Source organism: Equus asinus, chromosome 25 (assembly GCF_041296235.1).
Source record: "Equus asinus isolate D_3611 breed Donkey chromosome 25, EquAss-T2T_v2, whole genome shotgun sequence".
NCBI lineage: Eukaryota > Metazoa > Chordata > Mammalia > Perissodactyla > Equidae > Equus > Equus asinus.
This window is the reverse complement of record NC_091814.1, coordinates 41,488,166-41,500,504: the sequence shown is the minus strand read 5'-3', so window position 1 is coordinate 41,500,504 and position 12,339 is coordinate 41,488,166. Positions and strand designations below refer to the sequence as shown.

The following is a 12,339-nucleotide window of genomic DNA, read 5'->3' as shown; positions in this document are numbered from 1 at the left end:
GTCTTCCACTGTGTGATATACGTGAGTGTGGATGTGCATGCGTGGGTGTGTGTGCATATGAGTGTGCGCACACCCAGGAGTGATTTGAAAGTTTTCTCAGTGCATGTTTTGTGGGGTCTCCCTGAAGGAGTCTACTCTGACCCAATTTCTGGCCTCTTGGATACCTTGCTCCCCCTTTACCCTGTTGCTGGTAATGCAGTAGTGTGAATGTCGCTTTTATTTCTCCCCTGTCCTGTGATTCCCTGGGGGCCTCTCCCCTGCAGAACCAACAAGGGGCGGGACATCAAGACCATCAAGTCTTTGCGGGTGCTCCGAGTTCTGAGGCCACTGAAGACCATCAAGCGCTTGCCCAAGCTTAAGGTAACATTTGCCAAGTTTCTTCCCATCAAATCTCCTTCCATCATCTCTCTGTAGCCTTGGTTGAGTTGCTTTTGGAGAATTGTTTCTGGGAATATTCTTTTTGCTCACACAGGGTCTGAGGTTCTTTGCATCTGCCTGAGCTAAGGGTCTTAGTTTCAAAGGAAAATAACCAATATCCCAAGAAATCTATAAGGGGGCTTTTGCTTCTTGAGTCCAGAGCCAGGTGGTATTTTATACACTTTGGTTGTGGCATGTCATCCAGGAAGAGGCCTCTCTGCCTTTGTCCTGGAGCCTCCTGTGTCTTTAAGGTGGCCCCAGAACACCAAAATGGAAGCCTCAGGGGCCGTCTGTCTGTGTTGTGGTCTGCACACTGGGTCAGGCCAAGTAACCTGGAATGGTTTCTTTCCTCATAATTCTAGAGAAGCGAAGGATTTTCTAGCCCTGACCCTTCATATTTTTGAGGCACAGATAGGCCCATAACTTGCCCAAGGATGCAGAGTCATTTTTGGCAGAAGCAGAGAAGAAATGGGGAAGTGAGCTATCATTAATTAAGTTCTTCCTGTTGCCAGAAGCTGCACTTTCATAAGTACATTATCATGGTTCTCCTGCTCCCTGACCAGTGCCGCCATGCTCAACGCCCCCCCCCCCCCCAGGCTCCTTCCCTGAGCCTTCTTGCCCTCAGGGTCTGCTTTACCATTGAGTCATTGAGTCTGCTAGCCTGGGAATCCCGCCTCCCCCACACACTTACTTACGGTTGCTGCTGCAGAAGCTGAAGCCTCATGGGAGAAAAATTCTTCCTCCCTGAGTTCCTGTGAATGACAGCCAGTTGCCACCCAGGAGAGGACCAGGGCTCCCGGTTCACAGCCCTGAAGTGCCCCTGCTGCTGCCCAGCCAAGCAAGCTGCAACACCAGGCCTAAACCCAGCCTTCAGGGGCTACGCCAGCAAGCTTCCCAGGAAGCAGGTTGAATTACCTGTCTGCACAGTCAGAGACTAGTGCAGTGCTCCTCAAAGAGTGGGTCACAGGCCACCTGCATCAGAGTCACCTGATGCTTCTTGAAGTGCAGATTCCTGGGCCCACGCAGAGCAACAGAGCCAGATTCTAGGGGCAGGGCTTGGAATGTGTCTTGATAACCCCTGTCCACGTGGAAAGGAACCTGTTTGAGTGCCAGGCTCAGCTCTAGCACTTAGGAGCTGACCCAGAGCAAATTACTTTTTCTTTGACTTTCTTTGAACTGGAAAATGGAGATACTTTGTAATGACACATTTGTGATATGGACAAAATAAGCTGATGCAGGTGGTCCCTGTAAGAAAACCCAGCAATCCCTCTAGATTGCCTGGGCCTGATCTCCTAAGCCAGCCACAGAGGACAAAGCTGGGGGAGGGGTCTTATGACCTCAACTCTCCCTCACTTTCCAATTCCCCTTTCCCACTGAGTTCTTATAATATTGATATTCCCTGCCCCTCCATCACCACCCCATACTGGCCTCAGGACATGCTTCCCTTTCGGCCCTCTGGCTCTGCAGAGAGGTGGCAAAACCAGTTGGGTTTTATCAAAGGCTTGGGACTGAAGGAAAGTCATTTCTGAAAAGCCCCAAACTGACTGAGATGTGGCTTCCTCTGAGAGCCCAGGGCCCTGGCCCGCCTGCATGGATTCCCCAGGAGAGATACTCCTGCTCCAAAGGAAGTGTCCTCCCTGCCCGCTCTCCTCCTTCACTGCCCTGCCTTCCTTCCTGGGGGAGGCACCTCCCACAGTGTCGGGCAGTCTTTCACACACTGTTCATTACCACCCTCCCGCCTGGTAACGGGCCCAGCACAGGGTCTGGCCTGGGTCAGTGCCCATAAATATTCATTCCTTTCTGCCCTATCCCCAACAGAATTGGGCCGGGAGGCCTGGGGCCCTAACCACTGCCATAAGCTGCAGCCCAGGTTCCAGTTGTGTCATCTCCTCCGAGCTGTGTTGGGGTCCTGAGGAGAGTGCAGATGGTGTGATGAGATTAGTTAACAGGCTGGGGAAGGTGACCACAATCTCCGTTAATTCCATTTAATTAGGAAGTGCTGGCTCCTCTCGCTCTCTGCAGCTCCGTAACCTGAGGGAAATGTAGGTGGCTGTGATGCTTCCACAAGGCTGCGTGTCACTCACATTCCCCGCAGTGTTGAACTAATTAAGCCAGCAATGTTCACCAGTGTTGGGAACAGCGAACCGCACAAATGTGGCGCCACCATGAGGCTAGACTCTCCAGTGAGCCAAACCTAAAAACCTAGAAAATAACCTAAAAATGGCTTGAAATGTGTCAAATTCCCATGTAACTCCTCACGGCTTAGGGCCTAGAATGGATTCTCCAGAGGCAGATCCATTGCCTTTAATGGAAGTCCAAGTCCCTGATGCTGTCTGCCGCATCCTCCCATCTCTACAAGAGGGCAGCTGTCGGCCTCTTCCCACATCATCTGTTGAATCTGCATCCCCAACACAGCCAGCTGTAAGCTGGAGAACATTTATGTGAAGTGTCGAATATAATTGGGACAACTATATGAACTTATTACAAATTATCATTAAAATGAACAGAGATGATAGTTTATTATTACTCTCTGGTCCATTTAGAAAGATAAAGAGAAAACAATATATATTCAGTATATAAATCAAATCTAAGAATGTCACCAAATAGATGTAAGGTCAGGGACAAGCTATTTCATGATCTCAGAGATCCCTTTCTGCACTAAATTTCTGCGCTTCACGCTAAGTGGAGTACACCTAATGGGATTCCTCAGAGGACTCCCTCTATTGCCCGATGCCATCTGGTCTCTTCTGCTTTGGGTTTACTTTCAGATTCAGGGCATGTGTTCCCTTCCCAGGGGTTGGTCCTTGTAGTCGTGACCAGCTTGGAAGCCAGCTCTGAACCCCATGAGTGTCACTTTTTAGTAGGGCGATATTTCCTGGAGCACCTTCTCAGTGGGGCTGGCGGGTGGTGGTGTGGCCCTAACTCAGCTCTAGGCAAATGCACAGGCCATTCCAGGGACTCACAGCCCAGGGCTCTTTACTTCTGTCCACAGGCTGTGTTCGACTGTGTGGTGACCTCCTTGAAAAACGTCTTCAACATCCTCATCGTCTACAAGCTCTTCATGTTCATCTTTGCTGTCATCGCAGTTCAGCTTTTCAAGGGAAAGTTCTTTTATTGCACGGACAGTTCCAAGGACACCGAGAAAGAGTGCATGTAAGTGCCACCAGCACAGACCACTCACTTTCTGCCAAAGGGTGTTCCGATGAGGCCCACTTGACCCTCTATAGATAAGTCTGCTCTTTCTCTCTTATCCATCTCCATTCCTCTCTTAGGAAAAATGCAAAATAGGTTGCTAAATTTTTATTGAGCACCACTTTTGTGTCAGACATGGTAGTTGGTATTTTACATCCAGTTTCTAATTTTAAATCTTTATAATGACCTTTTGAGACAGATTTTGTTGCATATTATAGATGTGGAAGCTAAGGCTCAGAAAACTTAAGTAAGTTGTTCGAGGTCACACAGCAACTAGTGAAAGGATTAGGATTTAATCTTCCATGTCTATTGGGCACCAAATCTCATTTTTATTCCGTGATAATTCACTGCCTTCAATAAAATTCCTTCTTCCTTGCATTCATATGCTGATCATTACTACCCTACATTATTGAAGTCCATAGAATTTCCTTAACCTTCCATGAGCTATAGTGAAGAGGCCCTATTTCATTTCTATTCTGGTTTTAGAGGCAACTATGTAGATCATGAGAAAAACAAGATGGAGGTCAAAGGCCGAGAATGGAAGCGCCATGAGTTCCACTATGACAACATTATCTGGGCCCTGCTGACCCTCTTCACTGTCTCCACGGGGGAAGGATGGCCTCAGTGAGTGATGAGTTTGAGTTGGCATGCTTGTCTGTGAGCTAGAAGAGGACCACGTGGTTGCCTTGAGAAGCTGATTCGCGATGAATGAGGCTAACCCTTTGTTATTGTACTTGGGAAAGTAAGTGGTGATGAGTGGGTGAGGGAGGCAGAAGAGAGGAAGAATGAAAAGCCTTAAGGCAAAAATTGAGAAGGAGATGACAGTCAGGGAAATGTTGGAACTCTTCATGTTTAGCCAATTATTGAAGAGTTGAGTGGAGCTATCAGACTCCATAGAACAAATGAGTTTTGAACCCCTTGGGAGAGTCCCTGTGGCCATGTTAAACAGATTTGTCCTCCAAGTTGGCTCTGCACATGAGGATTGAGGGTTCAGAATGAGCTGGAAGAACCCAGAGACACTTTCTGTGAACACACCTCTTTTAAAGATGACAACAGAATGCAATTTCTTATGCTGCCCATAGCTGAAGGCTGATTTTACAGAGACTTGGCAATTACTAAGATACCACTTTCTGGTGGCAACATACTCTAGTTGGCAGCAAAATGCCAAATGGAAATCCAGGAGTCTCTTGGTATTGACTTTGACAGCCTTAACTATAAAATAATGTCACTCTGTTGCTTAGAAGTTGAGTGCATGATGGAAGAGGGGCTAGGAAGAGCAGCGATTGGGTGTCCCTGAATCGTCACCAACTCGGTTAATATGGACCCCCCAAATTAATACTGGCTCTGCAAAGATAAGGAGGTCAGATAAGAAAATATAATTGGTGGCACACATCCAAATGACGCTTTGAGTCAGAGCAGCTGCCCAGGTTGCCATCCACCATCCATGCCCCATCATTCTGTCCCCACAGAGTTTTGCAACATTCTGTTGATGTGACAGAGGAAGACCGAGGCCCAAGCCGCAGCAACCGCATGGAGATGTCCATCTTTTACGTGGTCTATTTTGTAGTCTTCCCTTTCTTCTTTGTCAATATCTTTGTGGCTCTCATTATCATCACCTTCCAGGAGCAAGGTGACAAGATGATGGAGGAGTGCAGCCTGGAGAAGAATGAGGTAAAAACCAGTGGTCTAGAGTGTGGGGCTCAGGGGTTCCAGAAAGGACTCTCGGACAGCAGTGTTAGGAAGGAAGACTGAATTTTCTTAACCTCACTAGGAATTACAGAGAGAAGATGGGAAAAATTATTTATTCTGTCATTAAATAAACGCTTTTTGAGCATCGGCTCTGTTTAAGGCACGTGGGTGAGGCACAGGGACCTGGAAGATACGTAAAGAGTTTAAGATGCAATCCCTACCTTTATGCAGTGCATAGTCTAGAAATGGGGGTAAAAGGAGTGTGCCAAAATTACAGCATTAAGACATCTGCTTACCTGGCTGTGTCCGTCTGTGACATGTATTTGAGGTAAGGGCAGGGAATATGGCTTGCTGGTTACTGCTTTTCTAGCAGCAAGCATAGTTCTGGCACATTGTAGGGTTCATTATTTTTGTAAGAGAACTGAACTAGAAACTGTTAGAGTCTATAAGAGAAATGCAAATAATGTGCTATAAGAATGCATAGGGAAATTTCTACTTCTGACTAAAGGCATCAGATAAGGCTTCCTCCCTAAACATCTCAGCCTCAGGCCATGAAAAAGGACATTATCAATGACCGTTAAGTCCTTACCCCATGTGACAGAACCCCTCCAGTTCTGTGTTCCTTTAGAGTGACATCTCACCTATAGTTTTGTCCAGATAATCCCTGGTGCCATTTTTACTTCTGCTTGTCCAGCCCTACCCTTTTTTTCATATACTGACCTCTTCTTCTAACCATCTAACAGAGAGCCACCAATGTGCAAGGTTTAGGGAATTTGAGCTTGCACTAATAACCATGACTTTCCTACAGAGGGCGTGTATCGACTTCGCCATCAGTGCCAAACCCCTTACCCGCTACATGCCGCAGAACAGGCACACCTTCCAGTACCGTGTCTGGCACTTTGTGGTATCCCCATCCTTTGAGTACACCATCATGGCCATGATCGCCTTGAACACCATCGTGCTGATGATGAAGGTGAGAGGGTGGCGGTGCTCAGACGAGCTGAACCTCAGTGACTGTTCCCTCACAGATCAGGTGTGTGTGCACCCCAGACACTGCAGAAATACTCCAACTTACCAGTCTGTTGCCTCCTTACCTACTTTTCCATTGTGGAATCTCTTTTTGATCTTGTCTCTCTCAACAGCCCAGCCTCTGGGTCTTTTGGGCAAAATGCAGTGAAACGTATAATAGCAGTCCAGTAAATCCCAAGACCAAGGGTGGTGATGGCATTCAGATCTAGACAAGGCTGGAAATGTGCAGAGATACAGATGATCATGGGGTTCCAAAGGAGTGCTGGAAGAGGTTTGATCTTATTTAATACTAAGTGGTAAAGTAATTAACTCCAGAAAATGTGTCTGCCTGCCCACCTTCATCTCTAGGAAGACTGGCTGTTTGGCTAATAAGTAGCCTAAGTGGGGCATAGTTTGTGTTTTCCTATTTTGTTTTGTTTTGTTCTGCTATGCAGGATACGTAGTTCTCTCCAGCACTCAATGCCCATCTCTCCTCCTACACCACACACTAGGGTGTCCCCCAAGGGCAGGGATGAGAGATGGCCAGTCTCGGTGACACAGAATACCCCTCTCACCGTACGGGTTTGATTCTTTCTCTCCTCTTTTCTCTTCCTGGCAGTACTACTCTGCTCCCTGTACCTATGAACTGGCCCTGAAGTACCTGAACATTGCCTTCACCATGGTGTTTTCCCTGGAATGTGTCCTAAAGATCATTGCATTTGGCTTCTTGGTATGTCACGGAATCTATCCCAGCATCACACTTGTCTTCCCTTCCTTTTAGGTGCATTCCCAGCCTTTGTTGGAAGGAAGGTGCTTACCGCCATTCCAGAAATGGTTCACACTCCTGCCCACCTAATGGTGGGCTCACATCGACTGCTCAATAAATTGCCATAGAGACAAGATGATGTGTGAGGGTGTTAGGAGAAAGGGCAAAGGAAACCAGATCCCCAGCTCCATACTCATCCAGCCATCAGCTCTGGTCCTGTCAGATTCTGTCAGTGATCGAGGGGTGACAGTCACTGGGTCTTACTAGAACTGCGATTTCTATGTTGATAAGGAACAAAACAAGGATTGAACTAATAAACCTTGAGTGCTTATTTACCAGTAAAAGGTATAAAATTTTATAACTCAGATGGGAATATATCTGTCCCTGTTAGCCTTAAACATAGCAGAGAATAGATTTTTACTTAACTGTCCTCCTCCCATTAGTTGCATGAAGAGTAATTTCTGCCAACAAAAATAAATCTTTATTACTTAAACTTGCAAAGGTTCACGACCATTAAAGTGTGTGTGTATATGGGTGAGAGAGAAAAGGTGGGGGGTATTCTGGAATCAGGTTTGGGAAGGGCTGGGATGAGTTTTTCTGGCATGGCTCCTTTTTTTTACTTCTCCCCAAGTAATTATAATTGTTTTGTAAAATCTTGCGTCTGCTCTCAGGAGTGTTAAGCAAACCTGGCCTTTTGCTTCAGTGTCCTATAAACAAAATAATCCTCTCTGCCAGCTCCCACCTTGCTTCAGCATTTACAGTGAGATCAGTGGGATGCAGATAAAACCCACTTGACAGCTGTTTCACACTTATTTCGTGTGTGAGCTACCATTTCAAATTATGTGTGTATGTGACTTTCCCTGCAAGAAGAGAAACTTTGCTTATTATCTGCTTAAGGGTTTGTCTGGTAGCAGCTTTAACAGGGGCTCCGGGCTTGGTAATTGTGAGTGTTGATTGTAAGGGTTGCTTTGGTCTCCTAGTGGTTCTTTGAAAAGTCATTAATTTGATGGTTTGGGGAGGAGAGTTGAAGGGAACCCATTGCAGGTGGCTGTGTTGTTGTTTGCTTGACTCCCTTTTGAGTGTTTTGAGACTTGGGGAGTAAAAAAATAAAAAGAAACTACCACCAGCAAAGATGACTTTATAACACAGTCTAGCCCTGAGCAGGGTGAGCGAGAGGCCAGAGCCACAACAGGGAGAATTCTTCTATGCGTCTTGATTACTTGCATGTGGTATTGACATTGTCTGTGACTCAAATCCCCAATTATGTGTCTAATTATGGTGAATGCTGAATACATACTTACAAGCTTAACTAGATGATTCGGCCCCAAAGCCTGCCTCCTTCCCACCCTCACTCCCATATTTTCATACAAGGTCTAGAGGCATTTTCACACTATAAAAGGCACTACTAGTCCCAAATGAGTCCTTACATTGATGTAACACTCAGGGTTTTCAGAGTACCCTAATATATACTATTTTGTCAGATCTTCTCAATGACTCTGAAATAGGAATGGCAGATACCATCATTATCATTATTATGACTGTTGTTGATTTAAATGAGGAAATTGAAGTTCAGAATAATTGCATAGCATTTTCAAGATTTCACAATAAAAGGCAGTAGAATTGCAAAGTGGAATAGGAATAAAAAAGGAAAGAAGAAGGAAAAAGAAAGAGGGAGAGAATTGACATGCGTTGGTTGTCTATTAAATACCAAATGCTTAACGTATTATTCATTTTAGGTTTATAACAGCTCAATTAGATCAGCATTATTTTTTGCTTCTTTTCTGGATGAGCTAGGGCTCAGGAAGATTCAGCACTTTGCTCAAGGTTAGTAAAAGGCAGGGCCAGGGTTCAGATCCTGGTCCGGCCAACTTTGAAGCCCGCACTCTGTCCACTATAATCTACCCAGCTATACTGCACTCTGCTATTCTATGCTATACTGTATTGTAAAGCAGCCTCAGCTGGAATCCAGGGCTTCTGTCCTCTGAGACCTAGATTTGTCTTCTCTCTACTCTGTGGGAGCCTATCCAGGAATTAGGAAGCTCACCCCAGGTTGGGAAAAGGAGACCCCTGAGAACTGAGGAACTTAGAGACTTGTCTTGGCCTCCCTCCTGAAGGAGTAGGTGTCCTTAACAGAAAGTGAGTTTGTGAAGCTGTCTGCCTCAGTTTCTCTACATGCCTGGCAGGTGCCTGTGGCTTTGGAATCAGACAGTACTCTCAAAGTCTCAGTTTTCTCACTCATAAATAAAGATAACAATCACTACCTTATAGCCCTAGATACTTTGTTGTGTGTATCCAAGTAGGTAATGTACCCAAGGAATCTAGTCTTGAGTAGGTGCTCATTAAATGTAGCTTCTCTCTCCCCATGACTCCTTTTCTCTCTCTACTGTACATCTCTCCCCACTTCTCCTTCCAACCCTACCGCTCAATATTTTATTAAAATAGGGTATTTATCACTACCTACCTATAGGATCCATGGGAGGAATAAATGGACTGAAAGAATGTCAAGGACCTGGCCCAGTATCTGGCACATATAGTAAGGATTCACTGACGCCAGTGGTGAGGATGGGAGAGGGTGTACTTCTGCAGCGTTCTGAGAGTCTCTTATGGCAGGTGCTGCCCAAGGACAAAGGGGCTCAGTTCTTAGAAACCCAAGTGTCCTGTTTCTTTGAAGGACTATAGTCCAAGGTCTGTGTTCACCTGAGCCCTGGAGATGGGAGCACCCCCCTCTCTCTTAGGTGGAGTGTTGTTTGGTTGGTGCATTTCCTGGGTCCTTTATTTCTCCTCTCTCTCCTTCAACTCACTCATTTTATGATTGCCTCCTTATGTTTTATTTAGTTACACCTCCTTGAAAGGTGTAACAGAGCGGAAAAAAGGGAAAAGATGAAGTCTATTCATTCTACTGCTAATCAGCAGTTGGTTTGAAAAGGTTCAATGGAGTTGGAAGGAGAGTTTTGGCCCATCTGTGATTTTTAGTCATTTAGGACAGCTCTGTGACATTTGTTGATTGAAAGTCAGAACTGTATACTTATTGGTTATCTTATAGTATACTTATTATACTCACATGATATGATATAGATAATTTAAAAGTTATAGTTGCAGAAACCTTAAAATAATATTGTAAGTAATTTTACTGTCTTGTAGGGGACAATGATGATCATTCTTTTCTGGCCCTTATAGTCTTGGCCACAAATCTCTTTCTTACATATGAGCTTTTTGGTGACAGCTTCAAAAACAAGGTCTTCAAATAGTCATGAAACTGCCTCCCAAATGGGAAATTCCCAAATTAGTTAAGGAGAAATAGCATTTCTGGTTAGAAATAGGAAACTAAAACCAAAGTTAGAATGAATTTCTACATGAATTGACAAGTTTTAATTCCAAGCGGCAAAATTATGTAATGAAAGATGTCTTTTTTCTATTTTCTTTCTTGTTCTCTTTTCCTCCTCTTTCTGATGCTCCCATGACTGAATTCACTTGGCAGAACTATTTCCGAGACACCTGGAATATCTTTGACTTCATCACCGTGATCGGAAGCATCACAGAAATTATTCTGACAGACAGCAAGGTGAATGGCTCCTCGATCCTTGTCTTTAAGTTTGGCCCTGGACTAGCATTAAAAAAGTCCTTTGCACATTGAGTCCCTTTTTAACTCCCCAAACCAAATGTCTAGCCCTCTGAGTGTTAGGAGTTCACTTCCTCCCTCCTGAGCATTAGCCAGAAAATGCAAACATTGGAGTGGTGCTGGATCTCATGGAAGGCTTTGTTCCATGTGAATAACTCAAATGGCAGCCATCTAATGGGATAAGTGGAACAGAGGGTACCAGAAGGGGCCTGGCATGCACAGTGTTCTGCTAGAGTCTTTGGGAGATACAAAAGAGGCACAGTATCTTTGCCCTCAAAGTTGTTAGATCTGAATTGTTTCCCTAAAATTGTGCATCCTAAAGAACGCTTGGAGAGCTCATTGTAACTCTCATGGAACATGTGCTAGAGGGATTATTAGGTCTGCTCTTTGGCATGTAATTGCAGAGTTAGGACCACTTATAGCAGACTAGGGAGGCCAGTTTTATCTAATATGTTCAAGCCACCCTTCTGGGCTACTTCCATACCCTTCCACCTGGGAATAGAGGTCAGGCCTGGGAAGGCTTGGAGAGCTGGTCCTCACTGGCCCATCAGCTGGAGATGGGGTTAAAAATGAAAGACAGAATCCATGTCCAATTTTATGATCTGAATGAGGCATAAATACGCAAATACTAGTGCTTAGATTCTCTAAATGACCATAATGTCCCTAATTATATGTTTCCTTTTGGTCCACCAGCTGGTGAACACCAGTGGCTTCAATATGAGCTTTCTGAAGCTCTTCCGAGCCGCCCGCCTCATCAAGCTTCTGCGTCAGGGCTACACCATCCGTATTTTACTTTGGACCTTCGTCCAGTCCTTTAAGGTAAGAGGCACTGGCTCCTCATCTCTGAGAGCTGAGGTGGCCCTGTCATATCACAGCCAGGCTACATGGCGTCATGACACAAGTCCCCCCACCTCTGGCAATGGGTGTTTGTCAGAAGCATTAGGTATAGCATGGCTCAGCCAGGCTGCAGGCAGCTTATGTCTAACTGGATAGAATCCCATTCTGGAAAAACACTTCACCTTTGTTATCACTCAGTTATCTTCTGGGTCCCCTGAGGCAGAGGACTTGTTCAATGAGGTGTACTCCCTCCCTAGGAATTCCAAAATCCCCTCAGCAATCCTGTCCATGTATAGAGCCAGCCACCTGTAGTCACACATCCTCTGCATTTTCAGGGACTTATCCGTGGCTTTATTTCACATAACAGTTTTTCAGAGGACTCCTTGAGTTGTGTTTTACAGCAAGATAATTCATATTAGTCGCACCCATGTCTTCATCAGTGTGTACTTCCGGAACCACTGAATGTATGGCATGCTAATGGCCACCTCTGTGTCCTACAAACTAAGAGGATGTCTGGGCAAGGTTAATGTGGTGAGCTGCTTTTAAATGGTCTCACGGGGCCGTACAGAGATGTATGTGTAATATATAATAATAAGCTAAAAATCAACGCGTGAGACCACTTTAATGACAGAGATTTCCAGTAAAAGAAGTTTTCCAAACAGATTGAAATATCTTCAGGCTCTGGCAAGTATCATAATTAATTTGTTTTTAAGGTTTTGAGGGCCTAAGTGCTGTCCAAATGCCTATTATTTTCCTCTTATTAAAAAAATGAGGTTTTCGATGAATGTGTTTTAAAAGTAAATTTGAGGAC

At 45.1% G+C, this 12,339-nt stretch overlaps 1 protein-coding gene across 4 annotated transcripts in view; it reads left to right on the top strand.

Annotated features, from left to right (window-relative positions):
* Positions 1-12,339, top strand: part of CACNA1E (calcium voltage-gated channel subunit alpha1 E) — a 370,728-nt gene that overhangs the window by 316,833 nt on the left and 41,556 nt on the right. For all 4 annotated transcript variants that reach the window (XM_070497320.1, XM_044758026.2, XM_070497319.1 and 1 more), the window contains 8 exons: positions 264-360; positions 3,410-3,570; positions 4,096-4,233; positions 5,079-5,280; positions 6,107-6,271; positions 6,926-7,036; positions 10,551-10,634; positions 11,385-11,510. In XM_070497320.1, the coding sequence (XP_070353421.1) occupies positions 264-360; positions 3,410-3,570; positions 4,096-4,233; positions 5,079-5,280; positions 6,107-6,271; positions 6,926-7,036; positions 10,551-10,634; positions 11,385-11,510 (1,084 nt within the window). The remainder of the gene's footprint in view (positions 1-263; positions 361-3,409; positions 3,571-4,095; positions 4,234-5,078; positions 5,281-6,106; positions 6,272-6,925; positions 7,037-10,550; positions 10,635-11,384; positions 11,511-12,339) is intronic.